Genomic DNA, 26,797 nt, shown 5'->3' on the forward strand with positions numbered 1-26,797 from the left:
CTTGGACAAATCGTATAATTATTTGGAACTCACTTTTTCATCTGTAAAGTAAGAGATCCCTTATAGGTACAGTATTATTCTTATTGTCCCAGTTTATTTTGCTGTTTCTTGCTTACCGAATAATTTTCTATAATTTTTAAAAGATTTTTTATTAAAATATAGCTAACATACAATGTTATTAGTTTTCAGATATACCCCATATCTAGTCAACATTTATATACCTAAAGAAGTGATCACCATGTTTAAGTCCAACCACCTGACACTATACCATGCTATCATACTATTTACTATATATTCTCTATGCTGTACATTATATCCCCATGATTTATTTGTTTTATGCCTGGAAATTTGAACCTCTTATTCCTCTTAATCTTTCCCCCTCCTTTTAAATTTTTTCAATTTTTATTAGGATAATACATGTAAATAATATATTAACTTAGTTCTGCAAGACTTATAACAAGAAATAACAAGAAACGGCAGTTCTGTGTCCCACTCCTCATATCTGATCCTACTTCCTGTAGGTGACCATATGTTTTATGAGTGATGTGTTCAAACATGTTTTTTAAAATTAAATATCTATAGACTTCCTACTGGGAAAGAGGAGGCTTTATCTCTCCCTTCCACAGTAGGACATCTATAGATACTTAAATTTAAAAAACAAGCATTTAGTTTTATCAGTTCTTAAAGATCTATTTTCAGTGTTGACATATATGATTACTTAAGTACAATAATTGTACACATCTGAGCCATGTATTATATGTTCATTTTAATATTTTTCATTTGCTCAGTTTTCAATGGAAACATCCTCAAATTCTCCAACAGAGGTATATATCTTTCTTATTACGTACATTAGGTTATCTGTAATTTCTAGTATTATTTTTTGAAGTGTCTGTGCAGGAGTTCTCTGTCCTTTGGCCTGAACTGGTTGTTTACTCTAGTCCTCCTGAATGTTTGTCCTCCTGGGATTTCCTCTTCATCCTTATCCTGTAAACTCCTTTTGCTTTGCTCTTGTGTTGAATCTTCTGTTTCCAGGACTCAGCATGCCCAGCCCCCCACTTTTTTTGAGTTTTGTGGTTTAACTTTTGTTTTGGTTTCAAGTATCTTCTAGTAGCTTTCTGAGAAAGGAAATTAAATTATTTTAATTTCTCATGTTTGAAAACACCTCTCTCATCTGATTGATAGGTTGATATAGAATTCAAGGTCGGCAATAATTTCCTCTTAACTCATTTCTCATTTAGAAAAAAAAAAGTGCAGCTCGCTGCCAGTGTTAATTTAATTTTACGTAAACACGCTCTTTGAGGCCAAAGCAAATCTGACTGGTTTTCCATGTAAAAATAAAATATAAAAACTGTTCTTGGAGTTTACAGATAAACAGAGCTTGTCTCTAATTCTAATGTAACAGAAATGTATACATAAATTGGATTCACCAGATGAATCTTTGCTAACAATTGTTCTAGAATGCATAGGAATGCTGTGTTTTCTAGGATTTGACATTTTCAGTGATTGAGAATTACTATGTTTTGTAAATGGAAATGCCACTACTAAAATCAGAATGCTATAAATAGCATGTCATTTATTTCCAAAGACTAAGGATATACTAGAGTGATGTGAAAATAAAGCGAGATGTTTTGTGGCAAACTTTGGGAGTAAGGTTAGGACTAATCCGCTAGTTATCTCTCGGGATAGATGCTGCAGCCACAGGTGCTGGTGAGTAATCTCCAGGCAAACAGGAAATGGGTTAAATATTCAACTTCGTTGTTTTCTAGCCTATAGTTCTGTTGAGTTGGTTGCAATGCATATGTGTGATCTTTTGCATATGACCTATTTTTCTTCTCTGAAAGCTTTTAGAATCTTTTCTTCATCTCCCAACTTCAGAAATGTTATGTGCATTGCTGATATCTTTTTTGCTTTCATTGTTCTGGCTACTTCATGGACCCTTTCAATCTACATATAGATATTCATATCTGTCAGTGCTAGGATTTTCCTTATGTTGTCATCATTTCTCCCCCTCTATTTTCTTAATCTCTTTTTGGGCCTCCTGTTGGTTAGGTATTGGCTTTCCTGGGTTAATCCTCTTAATTTTCTTGTTTTTCTCTCTACAGTCTTGTCCAATGAGCTCCTTAACTCTAGATTCTCTTTTACTGCTTTTTTGTTTTATTTATTTCAAATGTAAATATAGCAGAATTAACATTTTTTCTTGTACAGTTCTATAAGTTTTAACAAATGCATAATCAAGTAACCACAACCACAATCAAAATACAGAACACTTCTGGCACCCCCATACATCATTTGTTGCCATCCCTTTAGAGTAAACCCTTCTCTGCAACCCTATCTACTGGCAGCAGCTGATGTTTTCCCTTCCTATAGTTTTGCCTTTACAGTATGTCGTATAAATGCAGTCATATGCTATGTAACCTTTTGAATCTGTTTTGTTTCACTTAGCACAGTACATTTGAGATTCATACATATTCTTGCGTGTATCCATACTCCATAATTTTTTATTGCTGAGGTGTATTCTATTGTATGGGTGTACCACAGTTTGTTCATTCACCAGTTGAAGGATGTTTGGATTGTTTCCAATTTTGGGTGAATCATGATTATGAATAAAGCTGCTATACACATTCACGTACATATTTTTGCGTGAACTTAAGTTTTCATTTCTCTTGGAGAGATACTCAGAAATGGGACTGGTGAGCCATATGGTAACTCTGTGTTTAACTTTATAAGAAACTTAAAATATTTTTCTAGAGTTGCTGTACTATTTTATGTTCGCACCGGCAGCATATGAGAGTTCCAGTTGTTACACATTCTTGACAACACTTGGTATTGTCAGTTTTTAAAAAAATTATTCTAAGATGTCTGTAGTGGTATTTCATTAAAGATATACAGATGACCAATAATGTTGACCAAAAGATGCTCAACGCGATTAATGTTGATAGGATGTGGAGAAATGGAAACCCTCATACATTCCTGATGAGAATGTAAAATGGTGCAGCTGCTGTGGAATACAGTCTGACAGTTCCTCAAGCGGTTGCACATTGTTTACCATATGATCCAGCAACTGCATTCCTAGATGTTACCCAGTAAATAGATTGTCCAAATAAAAACTTGCACATGAATATGTAGCATTAGTTATAATCCAAAAGTGGAAACAACCCAAATGTTCAGCTGAAGAATGGGTAAATATAGTTTATACAAAGAATTGAAATACTCATGGATACTCCAACATGGGTGAACCTCGAAAACTTCCTGCTAAGTGAAAAGAAAAGCCAGTTACAAAGGACCATTATATATTGTCAGTTTCATTTATTTAAAATGTCCAGAATATTAAGTGTTTTAATCATAAATGGGTGCTGTATCTAGTCAAATGCTTTTTTACTGCATCGATTGATGTGATGAGTTTATCCTTTATGTGGTGTATCAACACTGATTTACATATGAATAAGGAAATACAGAGAAAGTTGCGTGGAGTTGGTGGGCATAGGATGATAAGAGGTTGGTGGGTATGGGGTTTCATTTTGGGGTGAGGAGAATGTTCTAAAATTGATCGTGGTGATGGATACACAACTCTAAATGTATTAAAAACCATGAAATGTTCACTTCGAATAATAAAACTTAATCATCACTTTTAAGTGTAAAATTCAATAATTTTTGGTATATTTCATGTAAATGGAATCCTATCTTTTGGAATAATACCCTTTGCACCATATTTTACATAGGTTCCAGTTTCTACGTTTTTGCTAACATGTTGTTATTGCCTGTTCATTATATATAGCCAGTAGCCATCCTAGTAGGTATGTAGTGATGTTTCATTGTGGGTTCAATTTGCATTTTCCTGATGACTAAAGATGTTGAACATCTTTTTCTGTGCTTACTAACCATTCCTATATCTTTGGTGAAATGTGTAGTTAAATCTTTTGCCCAATTTTTAATTGTATTTTTTTACTGTTGACTTTTGAGAGTTCTTTATTTTGGTACAGTTTTTTATAGTCAGATATATGATAGACAAATATTTTCTCCCCGTCTGTGGCTTGTATTTTTATTCTTCTAACAGTGTCATATGCAGAGTAAAACTTTTAATTTTTATAAAGTTCAATTAATTTTTTTCTTATATCTAAGAACTCTTTGCCTAACTCAAGGTCTTGAGGATTTTCTTCTATGCTTCTTAAAGTTTTGAAGTTCTATGTTTAGGTCTTTGATCTATTTTGAGTTAATTATTGTACAAGATGTGAGGTATAGGTTGGGGATCATTTTTTCTTTTGTATATGGATGTCAATTGTTCCAGCACCATTTGCTGAAAATACTATCTTCTCTCTATTGAACTGCTCTTGTACCTTTGTCAAAAATCAATTGTCCATATTCGTGTGGGTCTCTTACTGTGTGCTTTCTCTGTGTTACTTCCCTTTTTCTCTCTTTTTGTCTCCTGTTTCTAATTTTTCTGCTCTTTGTTTCCTGTTCTCTTTTCTGATTCTCTCCCTCTTTATCTTATTTTATTCTCTTCCTTGAGATTAAGCATATTGGATTAGTCAATTGAAGTTTTATATACCTTGTTTTTCACTTAAGTAGCAATAAATATGAAGAGTTTGTATTTTTCTCTACAAGTAAATGGCAAAAATGAATTAACTTTTTCATTATAACCCTTAATTTTTCTCAGTGAATTTGTGGCCTTAAAGAAAGGTGGTGATCCCTCTTTCCAAAACATGTTTCAGAACTTTTGCAAAAGGAGTAATTTCCCCAATGTTATAGTTTCTTTAAAAAAAGAAATTAGTTAAGGTGATTTTAAAATTGGCATGCTAAAGGAAATCAAGATTTTATTATTTTTGATATCATGCTTTTATTTCATTCCTCAATTATAAAATTGATTATTGATGCTTTTCCTATAGGGGGCAGTCATGATTACTACTGGATCCACAGATACCAAGAAAAACAAATTTCAGAGCAGCTGATTTTTACAACTTCTCCAAAGCCAGATTTTGCTCTATTTTTTTTTTTTAACATTTAGGAAAAATAAAGGAACTGGATTTGGCATTTAAATAAAAACAAGACACTTGACAGTGGACTCAAGTAATACAAATGACTAGTCCTTTCTTTGAACCTTACTTTGGTCCATATCACGTTTTACTTTGGTTTTCTGAGAATCCAAAAGTAGTTATTTCCAGAAAGTGCCCTAATACATTGAAACACACCTCTCATGTCCAATGCCTCCAATACTGTGCCACAGGATTTAAATGTAGCATATTAGAAAGTTTGTGGGCAAGATAATCCTTTAATGCTGCTTCAATTTAAATTTTTATTTTATTTTTTTTTAAACAATTTTTGCTTTTATTTTTTGTTAATGCTATACAATAGTTTGGAGATGTTAGTCAAGAATTGTATCACTGCTTTCTAGCATAGCTAATGGATTTAGTTTCTTTGATCTTAGCAAAGGGTTATTTTTATCTAGGAGAGCTAAATGAGAAGATGATTTAAACCCCATACCTGAAATACTCAGATAACTGCTTTGGCACTTTACTTTGCTTGAACTGTGACCTCTGCTCCTGTATATCAAGGGTGCCCCCTTTCTTTGTTTTTAAAGATATTCTTAATACAAAAGCTTACTAGTTAATTAGGTTCAGATTTTTTCCCCTTTCATCCCTACGAAACTATGAAGAGAACAGGGAACTTGGTCAGAGATTGTAGTTGAAAATTTGGCAGAGAAAATAAAGCAATGTAATGTGGGCTAGGCTGCATTATATACACCTGGGCCTCATTGCAGTCTCGTGCAGCAGTTGCCCTGAGTTAAGCTGTAAACTCAGCTTCCTTTTGGTCCCAAAGCTCAGCTGCTTGTGCGTACTTCTCTCAGTCTTGGGCTGAGTGGGTTAATCCCACTCTTCCCCAACAAGGTAGCTCTGCAAGTTACCTTCTCCCTCCCATGTCTCCTTCTCAAGTCGAGTTCTCTATTCCTAGGAGCATCGGCTCTTCCTCTTCTTTTCACAGGACCTCAACTTGTTCTGGGTAAGCCAGCCCTTTGCTTCTGCTCCTGAGAAGTGCCAAGATTCTGCAGCGCTGACTCCAACTGCCTTCTCATGCCTAGATTCTGGGCTGCTTTCCGGATACCTGCATAAGCAAGCCCTTGTCACTGCTACCCATTTCTACCTGCACCCTGCTTTTTTCCTTCTTGGTACACTAGTGTTCCTTTCTTCCCCTCTCCACCTCCACCCTCCGTGCACAAAATGCATAAAGGATGGAAAAAGTACTCCGGCCAGAAGTCTTTGAATGAGGCAACAATGGATGAATATTTAGGCAGCTTAGGGCTGTTTCGAAAGCTGACTGCCAAGGATGCCTCTTGCCTCTTTCGGGCTATTTCGGAGCAGGTAAAAGGAAAGCAAATATGTCTTCCTTATATTATGGTTTCATTTTGTGATGTGGCATGGCACTGTAGCTAGGAGCCCTGTAGCCCACCAAAACAAAACAAAAAAGTCCTTTTTTTCCCTTTCTTTCCTGGTATAAACATCCAGGCTTGGCTGCTACTTATTAGCTTGGTACATACCTTTGCTGATTAGTCTAAATATATTATGCCTTTGCTAGCTTTTTTCTAAATGCTGCTTTGGAATGTAAGAGAAGATAATGGGGTTAAAGAAAATTTGAAATGTATTTAATCCTTTATAAGCAGCCTCTGCTCCCTCTAAATTTTGTGCCTGAGGAAAAATATGCAGACTGTAGCCATAAGGACTAGAAAAGGGGGAGCTTGACAGAAATATCTCCCTAATCTCACTAAAGATGACGGAAACAGATTTTAGTAATATCAAGATTGGATTTAATTTACCAATTTCTTATATATGTTCTGAATAAGGGGGACTTTTAAATGTCCAGTTCATAGTCTTAATTTAGAAGTTTCTGTTTCACTCATGTGGGATATAAAACAAAGCAACAAATGAACAAGATAGACTCATGGACGTGGACCAAAAAAAAGTTTAGTGGTTACCAGGGGGAGGATGGGGAGGGGGGAGGTAGATAAGGGTAAAGGGGGTCAAATATATGGTGATGGGAGGATATTTAACTTTGGGTGGTGAACACATAATTCAATATACATATGATGTGTTATTGAACTGTACACTTGAAACTATTATTAACCAATGATATCCCAATAAATTTAATAAACCAGAAGCTCCTGTTTCAAATGACTGCTGACAGTGAGTTGGTCTTTCTCTTTTTAGTTGTTTTGCAGCCAGGTCCATCATTTGGAAATCAGGAAGGCTTGTGTCTCATATATGAGAGAAAATCAACAAACTTTTGAGTCTGTAAGTAGACTGCATACATCAAGGGAGAGTTGTCAGAATATGTAGCAGATGGGAAATGAATTTCAAGCACCTACATATGAAAAGTATATTATGTAATCTGTCACAGCAAGTATTTAATTTTCAGCTAGCACACTTCTGGATCTCCTCTCACAATTAAGATTGTTTTGTATTCTATATTCTCCCCACTTCCTTTGCCCCTCCCATATCTAAATCCCCACCAAAACCCTAAAGTTAAACTTTGACTTTTTTGTTATCTGTACAACTGTTTTCTTGAACAGTTAATCATAATTCATGAAAAGTTTGGCTATGCTTAATATTTTTAAATGTATATTTTAAAATATGTAGAAATGGGAACTCCTTCTCTGGCTTAATTCTGTGCACAATGATCCTAGCCAGTCAATCTGAAGAATCTTGTAAAACTTAATTGTAAGGAAACAAATTAATCCTAAACATCCATCTTTTCATGTGACAGGCTGGTAATTGGAACACTGCCACTAATGACTGACTTTAAAAAAAACTTTTAGAAGGCATCTTTCTGTACGTTGAAGGATTTGAATACTTGTTAATGAAATGAAGTTTTATCAAGGCCTGATATGTGAAGTGTGCCCTTTCATGTGGCTGTTATTTGTTTTATTATACTCCTAGTCCTTCCAGTACTTGTTTTCTTCTGATTGTATGTTACGGGTATTTGTTGTTGGAGGTTTACTCTTAATTTTTTCAACAGGTTTCAGTAAATTTTAAAACTATGCGAAAGCTTCTTGACTTTTAAGCTTATTACCTTGAAGTTAATCACAGTCTTTACCACACCTGGGGAAAGGATTGTTCATATGAATTACTTCAGATGCAAGACCATGGTGTAAAGCAGTGCATCTCAAGTATTTTTGTGTATACAAATCACCTGGAGATCTTGTTAAAATACAGATTCTGATTTAGTAGGTCTGAGCTGGGGCCCACGATTTCTTGATTTCTGCATTGTTAACAGACTCCCGAGAGCTGCTTACTGTTTACAGACCACATTTTGTGTAACAAAGATAGGTGTATAACAATTTAAAACTGTAGGGATGAATCTCAAAATAATTTTGCTGAGTGAAAGAAGCCAGATTCCCCCCAAAAAGTACATGCCATATGATTTTCTTTATATAAAACTCTAGAAAATGCAAACCAATTTGTAGTGACTAAAGCAGATCAGTGGTTGCTTGGGGATCAGTGGAGTTATGAGGGAGCACAAGGAAACTTGTGGGGGTGATGGATATGTTCACTATCGATGATTGTCCTGATGGTTTCATGGGTGCATACATATGTCGAAACTTAGTTTGTGCCTTTTAAATACATGCAGTTTATTGTATGTCAGTTATATCTCAAAAAGCTGTTTAAAAAAGGATTGAGAAAAATTAAAAATTGAAAGTGATATTTAATTAAAAATTTTAGTGATATATATGTGTGGAACTAATCTCTGAATTTAATCAAATTTATTTTTATTGAGATATATTTTACATGTAGTAAAACTCGCCATTTTAAGTTTAGTATTTTAGTTTGGCAATAATTTACCGCCATGCAGCTGTCACTGCAATCAAGATTTATATATAATACTTCCATCACCCCAAAGAGTTTCCTTGTGCCCAGGGCTTTTTTGAACCTTATGAAATTCCCTTTAAAGTTCCTTAATTTTGTAAATGCATGTCTTATCAGATTTGAAATCCTTGGGCTTGATCGAGTTATGAAAATTGACAAGTTACTTATTTTGGCATTTCAAAAGAAACTGATAAGTATAGCATTTGAGGAAATGCATTGGTGTGTGTGTGGATAAGCCAGGACCAGTTCCTGATATACTTTTATAGTCCAGTTTTTCTCCACCCATAACTTTTGTGTATGTGCAAATCTTCTTGAGGTGTGCTGTGCAAAGTAGTAAGTTAATGCCATAATTGTTGACCTGAACAAAAACCCATTGGAAGGTAATATTGCAAAATATAATCAGATTTCAGTAATGCTATATTTTTGGTTAAGTCAAGTTTGTTTTATTTTTGAAGTATGTGGAGGGATCTTTTGAGAAATACCTGGAACGGTTGGGAAATCCCAAGGTAAGATCGACTATGGGGGTTTAATTTTCTCAAAGTGTTTGGATAATAACCTAAAAATAATCACTCAGTCGTGTCGCTTCAGCTAGAGCCAATCTGTTTTTTTAAATAGCCAGCTGTGTTGAATCAAATCGTTCTTGCAAAAGTTGAGAGGCTGGCAGTTGTTTTATGTTGAATATTGAGAATTATGTGTTTAACAATTTTATCATCTGTAGACCCAATGAAAGTACACTGAGAACAGGACAAGCCTAAGCCTTTTCATTTTAATGGGGGAGGGGATAGTAATGGATGCTACTGCGAGGTCTTTTTTTTTTATTAAACAATTCTGGTTTGTAGTTATCTTTCTCTTATGTGGGAATAAGATTCATAGACACATTTAAAAAGTTTTTATGATTAAATTAATTCCATAGTTCTGGGCTTAAAACACATGTACTAAATACCCTGTTACTTTATAGTTTTACGCCATTTTCATCTTAGTGCCTTTTAAATCTCGCATATTAACTGTCCTTGATATTTAATGTCTAAGGTCTCTTTGAGCCCCCCTTTTTTTTTTTCGGAATAAGTTTATGTTAATGAGTATCACAATATCCCAAGCCTCAAAGCAAATTATATTTGTGTTCTATAAATTCATCTAAAACAGTGCTAAGCATCTAAAAAAACAATTAAACTTGTAAAAACTTGTACCTTCTTAGGTACACAATGTTTTAAAAAAACCTTTATGCACTATTTGTGTTTAGGAAAGTGCTGGCCAGCTGGAAATAAGAGCTCTTTCTCTAATTTACAAGTAAGTTGAACTCTTTTTTTTTTTTTTTAAAGTGTGTGCGCACATGGTTTCTATTAAAGTCCCTTTAAGACTGGGAAAATGTGAGATGTGATGTATTGATATGTAGAATGAAGAGATCTAAGCTAAGTCAGTTGGTGTAATTTTTAGGTGGAGAACCTCTAGCATTTCTGTTTGAATGGAAGAATAAAGGACTTTAAGAGATCGCTGATGTTATTCCTGTAGAAAATCAGAATATCTTAGAATTTTGTTTAACTTTTGTGCCTCTCTTGCATGCATCCTAACGGGGCAGGATTGCTTCCAAGAGCGTAGAAATCGGTTCTTGAGGACAAAAAATATTAGCTATTACAATGGTTTGTGGTCCTTCAAAGGGTCACAATATATACAGATATATAGTATATCTGTGGTATTACAATTTCATAAGGAAATTAAGACATCTAAAGAGGCTTTTCAGGGAAGCAATAATGGAAAATTTGAGTAACACTGCTCTAATGCTTTGGAAGTTGTGTTTTGGTCGTTAAAACTACAAAAGTAGCATTTATGAAAGCTGTAGGGTTTTGAAAAACAGCTGTATAATATAGGTTAGATGCAAGTGGGAATCTTGTTCATTTGAGAACAAGGTTCTCTGTAAGATGCAGTACACAATTCTGAGGATGGTGAGATGGCATATATACCTTGGTAGAATCAGAACTTTCTTGTTGGGACTTGATCAAGGAAGTTAGTGTCTTTCAGTCAGTCTGCTCTTTTCTCACTAAATCCAGCAAGAGGTAGTATAGAGGAGGCATTGGGCATGTTGCTTTTAAATCAGAGGCTAGCTTTAAATTGGCCCGCTGTCTGTTTTTGTATGACCCTTAAGCTACGAATGGTTTTTAAAAGTTTTTAAATGGTTAAAAGATCAAAAGAAGGTTGTTTCATGGCATGTGAAAATTATATGTAATTCAAATTTCAGTGTCTATAAATAAAGTTTTATTGGCACATAGGTACATTTGTTTATGCATTGTCTGTGGCTGCTTTCATACCACAAAGTCAAAGTTGAATAAAGCATGTGGCCTGCAAAAGCTGAAATGTTTATTATTTGTTTTTTAACCAAGAAAAAATTGCCAGCCCTTGCTTTAAATACAATTGGTAATCTACTTTACTCCCTTTTCCCCTAAATTAATGTACATTTGAAAAAATCCATAGGACTTTAAGGGCAGTTAGCTTGTCTACCTAAAATTAACATTATCTAGCTTCAAATATTTGGATTATTTTACATGTATAAGGTCAGCAGTTTAAAAGCACAAATACTTATGACTATCTTGCCTATACTAAATTGTTCTCACCCACTCTTCTACTCACGTAGTCGGGATTTCGTTCTTTATCGCTATCCTGGAAAGCCTCCAACTTGTGTCACAGATAATGGCTATAAAGACAAGGTAAGAAGATGAGTGAATAAATGTTTGCTAATAAAAGAAATTTAATGATGCTGCTGGTTTACCAGGATATTAAGAAATCATCTTTTTAAAATAATTAATGAAAAATAAGCACAGTCTAAATGCCAAGCTTTTCTGACACCAGTATTTTCCTCTCCAGTCATCATCAGTGTTGTTAGCTACCCTTCTGAACAGACTTGGTCCTGTCACTCCTCTGTAATTGAAAACCCTAATTGGCTCCTCATTTACTAGAAGATAAGGTTTAAACTCTGAAACTAGTCATTCAGTGCCCTAGGGTCTGAACCCTTTCTACCTTCATTTTCCTCCAACCTTAGTATACCAGGCTTCCAGATAGTCCGGCTTTCATATTTTTTTTTCTTTCCTTTCTATCTTAAATGTGTCAATTCCTTTGAAATTTTCCCAACTCCCATGGAGTTATTTCTTTCTTTGGTGTTCCCCTACCTTCACACAAGTACTTATAGCATTTATCACATTGTGTTTGTTTTCATGTCTGTTTCTCTCAATTAGTCTGAATGTTTCTTGAGGGCAGGAACACTGTGCTACTACTGCCTGGTAAGGTGCATGGAAAATAGTAGGAGGTTGAGAACTCCTGGCAGGTAAACAAATTGTTCTTCAGCATACACTTTTTCTTCCAAAAAGTTTTAAGAAAAGCCGTTTATCCTGATTATCTGATTGGTGAACATAGACTCCACAATATTTGACTTTAGTAAATTTTGTTTCACACTGGAGCATAATTCAAGCAACATTTCTACGATGGTAAAACAAGACGACACTGGAGGAGCACTGTTAGGCTGTTAGAGTAATCTAGACAAAAGACCTGAACTAGGCAAGTGGCATTAGGAATAGAGAAGACCAAGTAGGATGCAAGAGATAACTTAGAAAAGTATAAATTGGGGCACATCAATTGTTTTACCAATGGTACTATCATCTAATTTGTTAAGCAAACATTAAGCACCTGTAATGTACCAGGCACTTTACTGGACTTTGGGGATACCAAAAAGGATGCAACAAAATCCTTGCCCTCTAAGGGCTCAAGGGGCTATGAAGACAAACATGTAAGTAGTTAATTACAGCTAAGTGATACATTTTATAATAGAAGTATGTGCAAAGAGCTTGGAAGAAAAAGCCCTTCACTCAACTCTTTGAGGGGATTTAGAAAATTTCATGGTGGTAGTCACGTTTAAGTGGAATATCAAACGATGAGTCCAACAAGTATGAAGGGCATTCTGCTCAGAGGAAACACTATAATAGGCAAAAGCCTGGAAGCTAGAGACCCTTTGGGACTTAAGTTAGTTGGGTGCGGGGGAGGGCATTGCGGAAAAGATAGGCTAGAGTTACACAATGAGCGGTGTAGTAGGCCATGCCGAGAATTTGGCTTTTTATTGTACAGAATAGTTGAAGCTTTTCCTCAGTATTTTATTGTGAAAATTTTCAAACATACCAAAATGCTGAAAGAATTTTACAGTCAGCATCCATATCAGTTCAATTGCTCCTAAACACTCAAAAGTTTTTAAAGGTATAATAGAATTGTTTGAGGAAGAGGGAGGAATATTAGCTTTTGTTTTACCAATTGTATGCAGCTTTGCCTGAGTTGAGATTTAGACATTTCATTTTGATCTTTACCAGGACTTTTTGAACCTGCAGTTCAGTTTTTTCCCCATTTTATTCTTAAAATTTTCATAAAGAAAAATGGTAAAAGATGTGTATAGCGAACATTCATATACTCACCTCCTAGTTCCTACAAATTATACAGCTCCATTTTCAAATGTGTCTTGTGTATCTGAGAGATACTGAGCTAATAAATGGGAAAACATCACTGATTAGGAACCATGAGAATACAAAAAAAAAGACATTTTGAGTGTGCAACCATGAGAATATCATGTATAAATATCACATATAAGTATACAGAGCTAATACATACTTATTAGCAATTGGGTATTTGCATGCACAGGATAGTGTTATATATGTCAGGTTTGGGAATACATAAAGTGAGTATTGAAATTCAAGTATGGAAAAGCAAGGTGGCAGCAGGATACTTCTGTGTGACACCTTGCTTTGCTTAAAACTTAGTTGCTGCATCTCATTTCATAAAGTCTTAAGATTTACATTTCAATTGTTTGTTTTCAAAAATAGCTATTTAAAGCTGTGAACGATATTAATGAGCCTTCCATAAAATATATTTTAGAGCACATTTTCAAAGAAATAAGTGCCCAGTGTTCACCTTGGTACTTTTTCACCTTCTATGTTGACTTAACTCCACATTTTACAGTTACTTATTGTCAGAGTAAATGCTTCTGGAAGCTAGCCATCTTGACTCAGCCCGTTTCCTCTATCTAGAAAGAATACTCAAGTCTCTATTCATGTCTTTTAATATCAGGTGCTTCATAGTGGCTATCCTTCTGTTTCATTTTCTTTGCATTTATTATTTTAATGTAGATGGGCTCATTCATACTTAATCTGTTACTTGTTCTTTTTAGATATCTATCCTCATCAATAATATAGACCTACCTTATTTTTTCACCAGTTTACTGCCATTACATCCCATTTGCACAGCCCCAACAAACACAGCACCCACAATATATGCAAGAATTATTATTTTACATTGGGATACTACCAGGAATATAAAAGCCATCATGCCTAGTTTTGCCTCTTCCAGTCAAAACAGAACTTCTTGCCACTTGTATAAAGAAATTGTATGGTCAACTCTATTTTCTTATTTATTATTCAGTTCTGGTTAGCTGGGTTCCTTTAACTAGTTATTAACAACTTCCTTCAGTTATCAACCTTTCTTAGTTGGAGTTACCAGTTCTAGTTTAAAGTACAAGGGCTTCCCTGTTCAAAATCCACTCACTGTTCTTTGGGATTAATAAATGCCCGAAATGCAGGTACCCCTTGGAGTGGGTAAAACTTCTTAACTTAAATTTTTCAGTGAGTAAACCTTAGCTTGACACTTGCCCTCAATACTTTGAAATGGATTATACTGTTTTAGTTGAAATTGTGATTTCAAAAAAAAGGTACAGTAGAAAAATAGACCTGGTATCAGAGAACTTGATTATTGGTAGAAGTTAGCCCAGGGTAGTGTAGGAAGATAGGAAAAAAGGGTGTTTAGAGGATAATTTTCTGCCAAGGAAGCTCTGTGGCAGCATCCTTCCATAGCTCATAGAGAATCATCTTTGGTACCCAATGTTGCTGATACCAGAGATGGCTTCAAAATGAAGTATATATATTTCATCACTAGGGATGGATTACGTCCTTTACAGACAGCAAGGGTTTTTGAACAAAAACTTAAAAAGGATTTGGAACAGTCATTTAAACAAATTTTATCACATATAGCCAGGGAGCATTTTACTGATGTAATTCATGGCCTTTGAATGGTGGTTTGAAAAAACTAGAGATAAAGGAATCAGCTAAGAAATTAACTCATTTTTTAGCTTCTATATAGTATGTTGATATATTGCTATTCAGTACAGTGGATAACATTTTGAGTAAATTGAAGTCCCTCCTCCCATGGTCTTGAGTTTGGGGTATTTGGGCATCTGACCTTAATGTGTCCAGTCATTTTTAGAAGTTAAGCTGGGTCTTTTGACTTCTGTTAGACTTTCTCTTACAGTCATTTAGATTTTAAGAATCACTTTTTTCTCAGCTTTATTGAGATAAAATTGACACATTATGCTAAGTGAAATAAGTCAGAAAGATAAATACTGTATGATATCAGCTATATGTAGAATCTAAAATCTTTTTAAAAAACAAATTCCTTTAGTTATTAATTTCTGATATGCAACTAAATTTTATATATCATGGTTTTAAGATCTGTAACATTCACGTAATTGTTCTGTTTTTTTTTTTCTTCAGATTCTACTGTGCTATTCAAGTAATGGTCATTATGATTCAGTGTACTCAAAACAATTTCAGTCAAGTGCAGCTGTTTGTCAGGGTATGTGAAGGCTTTATAAATGTTTCGGTGTGATTTGTTGCCAGTCTTCAAATTGAAAGACCTGCCATAAATACCTCTTTTAAAACTTTGTTGGTACCTATTGAATCATATACTGGGTTATGGCTATTTTCACATTGTTATAAAAAAAATACCTTATTTTGACAGTTGGAGTTTTGACCATTTTTTTCTTTAGCTGTGTTGTATGAAATTCTCTATAAAGATGTGTTTGTTGTGGATGATGAAGAGTTGAAAGCTGCAGTTGAATTGTTTCGAAGTGGTTCCAAGAAGAACAGAAACAATGCTATCACTGGCAGTGAGGATACCCGTGTTGACTACAAGAGTTCAACTCAGGAAAGGTAATAAAAGGAAAGCTTACATCAACTACATGATCATTATGTTTCTGTGCATCAGCATTTGAAAGCGGAAGGGACTGGCAAGCTTTTATGACTTAAATTGCGCGTGCGCGCACACACCTCACACACACACACGTATGTGTAGGAATATACATTTTTTTAATGGCAGAAGACAAATTTTACCCAAAGAATATGTTGTATTGTGAGATGCTCAGGCTTTGGAGTTCAGTTCAGGTCAGAATCAGTTTATATATATATATATATATATATATAAAATTTTACTGTGAGGAGAGACTTCAGAACTTGATCCTGTGATCCTTAAACTTTTGTTGTATATGAATTACTTAGAGTGCTTGTTAGAAAGGCAGATTCTTGTGCCTATCTTCGCAAAATTTCAGGTCAGAATGAGGCCAGGAATTTGCTTTTTAAACAAGTACACTTAACTGTTCTGACTTAGGTGGGCCTTTGACCACACTTTGAGAAAAAACTGATTCTAAATCAAGACCTTCATTTTGTAGATGGTAGTTGAGGTTCAGAGTGGTTACTTGGCACACATCTAGCTAGTAGAAAAGTCTCTCAAGTTAAGGGGAGCTTTAGGAGCTTTTGTGTGTCTGCCTTTCGTACTTACTAGGAGTGTAGATGGTAGCCTCTGAGGAAGCAGCTATTATTGAACAGCTTTAGTCAAAAACTTTGTATTTGAGATAATATTTCTTCCTGATTCTTAGTTCTATCTGGAAATTCAGATAGACTTGATGCCAATCAGGTCCCACCTTGTCTTTTTCGTCTTGTAGTTCTATTTCTTGGATGTTTAATGTTGTGAAAAAAATTTTTGGTAGTAGAAGTGCTGCCTTTTTTTTTTTTTTTTTTTAACTGGGGATGAAGGGAGCATCAACCATATATCCTGGTAAAAGTTGTTTATTCTTTACTGATTGTCTAAGGACTCAGGCTTAAGGAAACAGTAGTATTAGGAAGACGGTGTATTATCTATTGCTACGTAACAATATTACCACAAACTTGGCAGCTTCCAAACAATACACATATCCCACAGTTAATGTGGATTAAGAATCTGGGCACAGCTTAGCTGGATCTTTTGCTTAGGATCTCAAAAGACTGCAGTGAGAATGTTGGCCAGGATTGAGTTCTCACCTGGAGGTTTGGGAGAAGGATCTACCTCCCCACTCACATAGTTCTTGGCAGCATTAAGCTCCTTGCCACATGGGGTTGGTGGATATGGCTGCTTGCTTCCTTCTAGTCAGCAAAGGAGAGAGACCAAGACAGGCTCTACATCCTTATGTAATGATATACTAGAAGCAAACTTAGAAGGGGACTCACATAGGGTGTGAACACTAGGAGGGTGGGGATCATAGGGACCATCTTAATATTGTGTCCCCACAGGAGTTATTGAATATAGCAGGTAATCTGTTAAGTATAGCATAACAAATACTTAATACAAAGGAAGCATACATGTAAATGTTGGGGTGAAAAGTGCCTCAGTTTTAGAACTGAGCTACTTTACCACTAGATGGTAGAATAGACTTAAGACTTCTGTAGCTTCTGCATTTATAATAAAGCTCTTTGTTCTAAATCTTTTCAATTAGGACGGAAGAGTGGGATGTTTGCTGCAATGATGAAATTATACCAGAGGGGTGCAATCAAGGAACAGAAGAAGCAAAGGTTTGAAATTTTCTAGGGCAAAGACTTTTCATAATCTTGGTTTGCAACATTATAACTTAAACTGGTTAAGGTCAGATGGTCCATTCTAGTTATATGCGGGTGGGGAAGGGCATTGATATTTCCTTTGTAGAAGTCTTAATCTGAAAAGGTAAAATGTGTGCTTAATGTTCTCTCAATTTTTATTCTTATGGAATTGTAGATTTTTTTCAAAGCAGACAACTGAGAAATTTCAGAAGCTGATGTTTTCTAGTTAAAATAATATTACAAACTCAATAGATAGTTTGTAATCAATCTTTTGATACTGAAATTTGTTTTTGTCATTAAAGAATATAATGCCTATCCCTATTCTACTCAAAGAAAATAGGTAATAATCCTGGATGGAGAAACAAATTTTACCATCCGTATAGGCCTAAAATTAAGCAGACCTTCAGTTTGAGGCTAACTAAATATAGGGCAAAAACTATTACAACAATCTTTTCTGTATGCCCCAAGTGCTGGTAATTTGGGAACAGTATTGAATAATGTGAAATTCTAGGAAAGTAGAAGCAAAACATAATTCCTTTGAAAATTTTAACAGATTTTGACCAGAATGAAGTAAACTTTTCAGATTTTTCCAGGTGATTTTAGGGTATAGAAACACTTGCATCTCTTTGCATATCAAGATGAGACTTGTTGAATAGCTCTGACTGAATCTTTAATCCTGGTCTGTGGTCTGTCGATTTATATAAGATATGTCATGAGTTGTTGGCTGCTTTAGACAATATTTCCCTTCTACCATCCAAATACCTTTTAGATTATTTGCATATTGCTTCTTGAATCTCCTGATTTTTAAAATACACAGTAAAATTTATTGTGACATTTATTATTTAAATAAGGAAAGGGAGGAATATGTACAGTTTTGTGTTTTTTTCCCTTAAGAAGAAACTTAAGGAAGATTTAAGCTAAGGATGATGAGTTTGTTGAGCATGATTATTTTTGTTTTAGTCTCCAGAAAATCCATCAAAGATGCTCTTCCCTTATAAGGTGCTCAAAGCTCTGGATCCAGAAATCTATCGTAATGTAGAATTTGATGTTTGGTTGGACAGCAGAAAAGGTAATGAAATATCAGCAGGATACTTTCAAATCCTGACAGATCCGGGAAAATAATTTTGCAAATGGTTTTTAATAGATGTTTTCAATGTGCTGTTATAAAAAACAGCCAGGTACTTTTTGCCTTGATACATGATTTAAATCCAAAGGAGGAAACAAATAGGTTTAGAAGTGGGAGGGATCTTTTAGAGTCTCATGTTTATCAGGGACTTCAACTTTGCAAAGATTGTGTGGAGACATCTTTTAGATAACTAAGAGTACCAGAAACTTGTAGTAACTGGAAATAAATTTAAAAGGTTAAGACTGCCCTCATTGATAATTAGGTCGGTTGTTGGTAGACTATGGCCTGTGGACCAAATCTGACCTGCCACCTGTTTTTATATGGTCTGTGAGCTAAGGATAGTTCTTATATTTTTTGATTGGCAGAAAACATTGAGCAGTATATTATGTGAAAAATAAAAATTATGTGGAATTATATTGTCCATAAATAAAATTTTATGACAGTTGGGTAGTTGCAACAGTCTCTAATGGCCCATGAAGCTCGAAACATTTACTTTCTGGCTCTTAATAGAGAAAGTTTGCCAACTGTTGAACTAGGTAATTGTTTACCTTTCTTTTATTAGATAACAAAGTTGATCAAAGTAGGCCTTAAAATTCTGTCTTAGAGGCAGCCATTAATGTTTTTTATTCAACTCCTTGAACCTTGTGAACCTAGGTATAGTTTACACTATAGAATGAGGTTAAGACCTAGTGGAACACAGTAAGTTGTTTCAAATAATAAGCTGCTTTGAAGAAGCTGTGTAACTTTTTTCTCTTTATTGAGGTGTGTCACATTTAAATTTTATTATAATAAGCGTTTGACCAACTTTTAAGATTACAGGCTCCTAATTTCCACTTTGTGTTTTGTAGCACAAAACTATACTTGCAGGTTTCCTTAAATTGACCACAGAAATAAGCCATCAGGAGTGATAGAATGGCCCTTTAGGACTCCCCCCCCCCACACCACCAATATTTTAGCTTATACTGGCAACATTGTAAAGACACTGAGGTAAAATAAAAGTAAATTAGAAAATTAAATAATGTAGAATAAGAAATGAACCAGTTCAGTTGAGCTTGATGCTTCATTTTCTCTCAATAGAACTTCAGAAATCGGAATACATGGAGTATGCTGGGAGACAGTATTATTTGGGAGACAAGTGTCAGGTTAGTTGCTTCTTTTAAAGAATCAGCATTTTGTTTGTCCAAGATTATAGTTTTCATCATTAATACAAATTTAACAAAATTAGTTTATAAAATGCTAGATTTTTTAATGTTTGTGTTAAGTTTTAATTAGACTTTTGTGATTTAGATGTTAGGTTCTTTAGCATGTACCGCCTCCGTTGAACCAGACTGGCAGTGTTGCTTATCAACTCCTGTAAAAAGTAGGCACTGAACTCCATTTGGGGATAAGTGGTATTTTTGTTTGGTAGAAGCCACATCTGCCAGTGGACTTGAGACTAGATGTATTCTTACCGACTCTTTCCTTCTTTCAGGTTCGCTTGGAATCAGGTGGAAGGTATTATAATGCTCATATTCAGGAAGTTGGAAATGAGAACAATTCAGTAACAGTCTTCATTGAAGAATTGGCAGAAAAGTAAGAATATTATAATGTGTTAAATTAAAATCTGTGGCTCCTGATGCCTTTTTGTAATATTAAATTGAGAATTACCAGGTTGCTAGTAAGAGAACCAAAGTTATATCTGGTATTGGCCTAAGATGACATCTTGAATTGTCCCATAAGATTATAATAGAGCTGAATTTCTTATAAGAAATGGAAGGATATGTGTGATTCAGGTGGATTTTTTTTTTTTGGTCGGGAGCAACATCTGTGGGGCTTGGCAGTAGATACCCTCTCACTCACAGCACATCAGTTTTGAGCGCACAGATAACATCCCCATCAGTCAGCCATTGACACAGAGGAGCCTGTCCCCTCCAGCTCTACATATTCAGAGGGTGCTATAGTCCTTCTAGATCTAGCTTGATGGACTTCAGAGTACATTGCTGTAAATTCTTTCCCGAGGACCTAAGATTCTGTATAAGGACACGAGTCCACAGGAACTGCCGTAACAAGTATTAAGTGCCACTGCCACTTCAGTAAAAGCTTTCTGTGATAGTGTGGAGCCAGCCTGTCCCTCTACTTTAAAAATATGTTCAGGATGAAATTATGTAAAGCATAAGTAAGTTTTATTTCTTCAGTTTAATGCCAGAAAGAGCCCTTTGTGCCAGACAAGGTTAATGGAACCAAAAACAAATTTCCAAAGTCTAACTATCGAGACCCCAGTTCTACACCTTCTCCATGTTAAACACCTCCCTCTTTTTTAAATTTCTTAATCTGACCACTGTTGCAACATGCACTAGCCAAGACCACACTGCCATGACATCACTACGTTTCTTTATCTCTCCATCTTGATTTCTTATTCCTACTGATCCTCAGGCCACCTTTCACTCCCTGCCAGTCAGTATTGTGGTGATCTACACCTTACCCAACCAGTTTCTCCTGAATATTGCCTATCAATCCAGCCCACAGAGTTCATGGAGAAGCATTGACAACTTCAATGTTGCCTTTCTGACCCTGTCAGAAGGAAGCAGGGGGAGGGCTTGTAGGACAGTGTTTATAAAGTCTCCAGTAATGTACAGTCATATCCTAGGCCTTCACATTCACTCATCACTCGCTCACTGACTCACCCAGAGCAGCTTCCAGTCCTGCAAGCTTCATTCATGATAAGTGCCCTATAGGTGTACCATATTTTATCTTTTATACCATATTTTACTGTACCTTTTTTGTGTTTAGATATGTTTAGATACACAAATACCATTGTGTTACAGTTGTCTACAGTATTCGGTAAGGTAAAATGCTGTACAGGTTTGTAGCCTTGGAACAATATATACCAAAGAGTTTAGGTGTGTAGTAGACTGTACCATGTAGGTTTCTGTTAGTGCACTCTGATATTTTCACTGTGATGAAATGCCTTATCACATTTCTCAGAATGTACCTATCCTAGGCACTAGCCAACTTATTAGAAGTATTAAGTACAACAGAATTCTGGTAAACACTGTTCATACTAATTAGAAAGTTGGTTTGCTAACTGAGCCTTTGCCAATTCCAAGATATGCTAGTCTAGTCGTTCTCAAACTTTTAATATGTCCCTGAATTGCCTGGAGAGCATGTTAAAGCAAAAATTGATGAGCTCCGTCCCCTTAATTTCTAATTCAGTAAGTCTGTGGTTGGGCCCAAGAATTTGAATTTGTCAGTTTCCAGGTGATACTAATGCTGTTAGTCTACTTTGAGAACCATTAAACTAGGTTCTACTACCTTAAAAAAAATCTTAACAGCTGAAAACAGTAAAGTCATTTCTTGCTCATTTATCATGTACATAGTGGATCAGCAAAAGGGACCCAGATTGACAGGCATGGAAAAAATGAGAACAAGACAAACCATGTGCTGGTTCTTAAAGCATCTGCTCACATTTTATTGGCCAAAGTGGCTTACATATCCAAGCTTAAAGTCAGTGTGGTGGGGAAAATATAATCCTCCTTGGAGAGGGGACATGTTCCTAGGGAACATGATTTATACTACAAACAGCTGTGAAATTGTACAAACTGCATTTGGGTTTTCTGAAAAGAAAAGAAAACATCACCAGGGAAGCTAATATCAGCAAGCTTGAGTAGAATACACTTGAAAATGAAGCAGGAGGGGTGGAGTATGTATATCAAATGGGAATTCAGCCTGTGTTGCAGTGGCTTCATGGTGGTATCTTTAACTTTAAGGCATGTTGTTCCACTGGCTAACTTAAAACCGGTTACTCAAGTGACACCTGTTCCTGCCTGGAATGCTGTCCCCAGTCGGAAAGGAAGAGGTTACCAGAAAATTTCCGGGAGCTATGTCCCAGAAATGGGTTTGTATACTGAAGGTTTTTATTATTCTCCCTTTCGTGTACCCTACATTGTACTTTTTTTAAAAGGTTATATATACATCAGTGTCGTTCCAGGGTAGAAGCTCTCAACTTTGGTTCTATTAACATTTGGGAATGGATAATACTTTATGGGAAGCTGTCCTGTGTATTGTAGAAAGAGTAGCAGCGTCCCTGGCTTCTATCCACTAGATGCCAGTAGCATTCTTCCCCCAGTGTGACAACCAAAATGTCTCCAGACGTTGCCACATGTGCCCCAAGTTGGGGAGTGGCAAAATTGTCCCTGTCGGAGAGCCACTGTTTTAAGGTACTTTATGTAAACTTATGCTGGAGTTGATTTTAGATTCTAAAACTTGAAGGAAAAGATTTCTCTATTAACAGGCATAATTTCTTGCGTAATAGTACTGTAGGTGACTTGGATGACTGACTACATTTTGATGACCAGAGCTGTCTATTCTAAAGATAGTGCTGAAGTGTCCATTAATACAGAATTACCTATTGATTTTGCCCTTCCAAATGGAAGATCTAGTACATCCTGAAAAAATACAAAAATTCTCTCTTTGTATTTATTTGGTTTGTTCCTAAGAAAAACATCTGAGCATTTTCAGCATTTGTGGGAGTGGTGGGGAGACACTGGATCTTTTGCTTTGGTTTTGAAGCTTATTTGCTACTTCTTTGTTTGCCTGAAAGTTATATCAGAGATGGACATGAAACAGCGGAAGAAGATGTTCAAGAAAGTTAGAGGGAAAGAGGTTTATATGACGATGGCTTACAGCAGGGGAGACCCCTTCCTCCCACCCAGGCTTCAGCATAGTATGCATTATGGGCATGACCCTCCAATGCACTATTCACAGACAACTGGCAATGTTATGGCTAATGAACATTTTCATCCTCACCATTCATCTCAGACACAAAGTCGGGGATATGGGATGCCCAGGTAAGGCTTAACTGACTTAATGTACATCTCTGTTTTGATATTGGAAATAATTCCTGGATAGGATTACAGTAGGATTTAGAAATATCTTAATGGTTTAGATTGCTGTTATAATTTCTGCCTATAGAAAGAAATAGAGGATAAAACTTATGTATATTTAAATTCTTGTCAAATGAATTTAATGGACGATTCATATTCTCACAGTCTAAGGAAATATGGAGCAGCTGAAGAGATGCTAAAAGAATGTCATTAAGATGAGTGCCATGTGTATGGCACTGTATCCATTAATAATGGATAGGCCTAATGCCAGTAATGAGGAGAGCAAAGCTCTTTCTATGTGGATGTTTTCAGAAAGATGTGTTAATTCTATTTAACTATAAAAACTGCTTGCTCAAGCACTAGTGAATAAAGAGTTCTGTTTTCCTTTCCCTTTATAAACAGGCACAACATGGTGGGCCCTAAAGTTGATTTTTACTCTGGCCCAGGTAAAAGATGCTGCCAGAGCTATGATAACTTCTATAGATCTCGGTAAGTGAATTTTGTGAATTTTAAGTGTTGAAAATCAGAAAATGGATACATCTGGCTTCATTGCTGAACAACAAATATATGGACTAAATTTTTTAAAAGTGTCAACATTAAGCTGCTTGACTGTTAACTTAGAAATTAGAAGTTACTACCATATTTTATCATTTTTTCCCCTTTCATTCTCCAAACTGCTTAAGTTCCTTTAGACGTAGTCACCGCCAGATGCATTGTATGAATAAGGAATGCCAGTATAGCTTTGCCCCAGAGAATGGACCCATACCCAGGGGTGTGGAAGAAACCATTACTTTTTATGAAATTGAAGAAGGAAATGAGACTGCTTATCCAGCTTTACCTGTAAGTAGTTAAAAGCTTTACTCAAAAAGTTTTTACTATTCTTTTTTAAGTAAAGGCAGTGTGGATAAATTTTAGCTTTTTGTACAAATGAGCAAATAAAGCCCTACCTGGAAAACATAAATTTTCATCTTAGCACTTTTAGAGGTGGGAGGGAAAAAAATTTTTTTTTCATAGAGAAAGGGGATAGAGGTGGACAAATATTCTTGCTTATATAGTATGGACAAATATTTTCTCTTTCCCTGATCATTATTTCCTCACATTTTTAAATTCTAAAGTACATATGTGTGTGTATGTATGTATATGTGTGTATAGTTTTTTTTCTGACTATATAGAGGGAACTGCATGTATGTGTGTGTCTCTCTTTGGTACAGAATCATGGAGGGCCCTCTACAATGGTTCCTCCTACTCCGAGATACTGTGTTGCAAGGCGAGGACATAGCTCAGGCAAACAGACCTTAAGTTCAGAGGAGGGTGATGGCCAGAGTGACAATGGTGAGTCAATTACAGTTAAATGTTTTTTTAAAAAGATGGTTCTTTTGGCATTAACATTGGCTGTGAAAGAGACCTAAAGTTTTGGTTTGGGACTCTAACTCTGTTCTGGTAGCTACTTTTGAAAGAGTTACTAGTTCTTGTCTCGGAGCTTGTTGGGCTTTTGAAGATATCTTGGTATTTCTCAGAAGGGAAGACTTCTATTTCTGTAGGCCTTTACATTGTTATAACTTAATTTTCAGCTCTACATAGGTTTTTAGTGAGTTTTGATTTGGTGAGATTTCAGTACTATTCATGTTGTCCTCACCATTTCTAATAACTGCTTTAGGCTTTTCATGTTACTGGCTCTTATTTTACAAGACTGCTGTGAAATAATTTCACTGCCAGAAGTCTGCTTGATCTATAAACATGAGTATTCATTGAATCCTGTGTATTAAGTAATTTTATTTATAATTTTGTAATAATAGTTAAACTGGATCCCTATGAGGAATGTGGTATCCTTATTTTATATATGAGGAAATTGAGGTTTGAAGAGTAAATGACATGGCCAAAGTCATACCCTTGGTAAGTGGCAGAGATTTAATTTTTTAAAAATTTTTTTAGGTGAGGCAACCCTTGGTTGACCTCACAGATTGCAAGGACCTTGTCATTTTACAATCCCTTATTTTTTTGTTTGTTACACCTACAGCACCTAGTCTTCCTAAGTGGTTTCCCATCCAAGTACTAACCAGGCCAGACCCTGCTTAGCTTCCGAGATCAGTTGAGATCAGGCTTGTTCAGGGTAGCATGGCCGCAGACGAGATTTAATTTTTATAACAGCTTTATTTGGGTGTAATTTATATACCATACAGTTCTTCTATTTAAAGTGTACAAGTCAGTGGTTTTTAGTATAGTCACAGAGTTGCATAACTATCACCACCATGAATTTTAGAACATTTTTATCACCTCCAGAAGAAATCACATATCCATTAGCAGCCACTCCTCATTTCTCCCCCAGCTCTAGGCAATCACCAGTCTGCTTTCTGTCTTAACGGATTTGCCTGTTTTGGTTATTTTACGTAAAATGGAATCATGTAGTATGTGGTCCTTTGTGACTGGCAGAGATCAATTTCGAATTTGGTCTGTCGGACTCTAAAGCCTATATATATGCCTTCAATTGTTATAGTGCCTCTTACCATGGAGTCTGAATGACTCAACTTATCAGTCAAGTTCTTTATTTTTCTATGATGTTCTCCTTTCTGTTTCTTATATAGAAAAAAGATATTTCTAAAAATTTGATGAGTACAAAACTAGCACACGGATAATCTGAATATTGTGTACGTGCATGTGCGTGCATGTGCTTAAGTATGTGTACACTCTGCTCTTTTACTCAGCATGACTCCTTTGTCTTTTCCCTTTAGCCCAGTGGGTACCTTCAGATGTTCTGCTCACCTGTAGTGGCATAGTCAAAGTAACCGAATCTTTGTTTTCACCTTAAATCCTGACATCTGGAGGGGCTGATGCATGTGTGTTTGATAAGTGATGTGTTTAAGGATCGAATCCAATTTTGACCTGTGGGGCTTTGTTTGGTGGAAAACTGTCCAAATTGCATTTCAATGCTATATCAGTCTTAAAGTACTTCAGTCGACTGAGCCGTCCTCTGAAAACAGACCGATTTTAAATGTATTATATACCTGACAGGCTGAAAAGCAAATGAGGCATGATATATTCCTTTAACATCTACCTAAGCAAACTATGTATTATAGTCACATTATAATCACCATTCAGTATATGTCAAGCACCATGCTATGTTTTTTCACTACCCTGTCAGCTAGGAATTGTTATCCCTGTTTATAGTGAAGAAAGTGAGGCACAAAGATTGAATAATCTGCCTAAACTGATGGGATAAATCAGGATTCAAATCTAGACAGTCCTAACTCCAGAGCT

General features: G+C 35.7%; 1 protein-coding gene and 1 pseudogene across 1 annotated transcript in view; one reads left to right on the top strand and one right to left on the bottom strand.

Moving 5' to 3' along the window:
- Positions 1–26,797, top strand: part of ALG13 (ALG13, UDP-N-acetylglucosaminyltransferase subunit) — a 65,181-nt gene that overhangs the window by 13,303 nt on the left and 25,081 nt on the right. The window contains 18 exon segments of the mRNA XM_011374360.2: positions 5,977–6,129; positions 6,131–6,148; positions 6,150–6,353; positions 7,197–7,280; positions 9,308–9,358; positions 10,093–10,139; positions 11,479–11,551; positions 15,422–15,503; positions 15,697–15,859; positions 17,455–17,530; positions 18,515–18,623; positions 19,758–19,822; positions 20,152–20,252; positions 22,427–22,554; positions 23,260–23,506; positions 23,945–24,031; positions 24,226–24,382; positions 24,754–24,874. Coding sequence (XP_011372662.2) covers positions 5,977–6,129; positions 6,131–6,148; positions 6,150–6,353; positions 7,197–7,280; positions 9,308–9,358; positions 10,093–10,139; positions 11,479–11,551; positions 15,422–15,503; positions 15,697–15,859; positions 17,455–17,530; positions 18,515–18,623; positions 19,758–19,822; positions 20,152–20,252; positions 22,427–22,554; positions 23,260–23,506; positions 23,945–24,031; positions 24,226–24,382; positions 24,754–24,874 — 1,966 coding nt within the window.
- LOC111729056 lies at positions 25,551–25,669 on the bottom strand (annotated as a pseudogene).

The sequence above is a fragment of the Pteropus vampyrus genome, unplaced genomic scaffold (assembly GCF_000151845.1).
Source record: "Pteropus vampyrus isolate Shadow unplaced genomic scaffold, Pvam_2.0 Scaffold244, whole genome shotgun sequence".
In the NCBI taxonomy this organism is placed as follows: domain Eukaryota; kingdom Metazoa; phylum Chordata; class Mammalia; order Chiroptera; family Pteropodidae; genus Pteropus; species Pteropus vampyrus.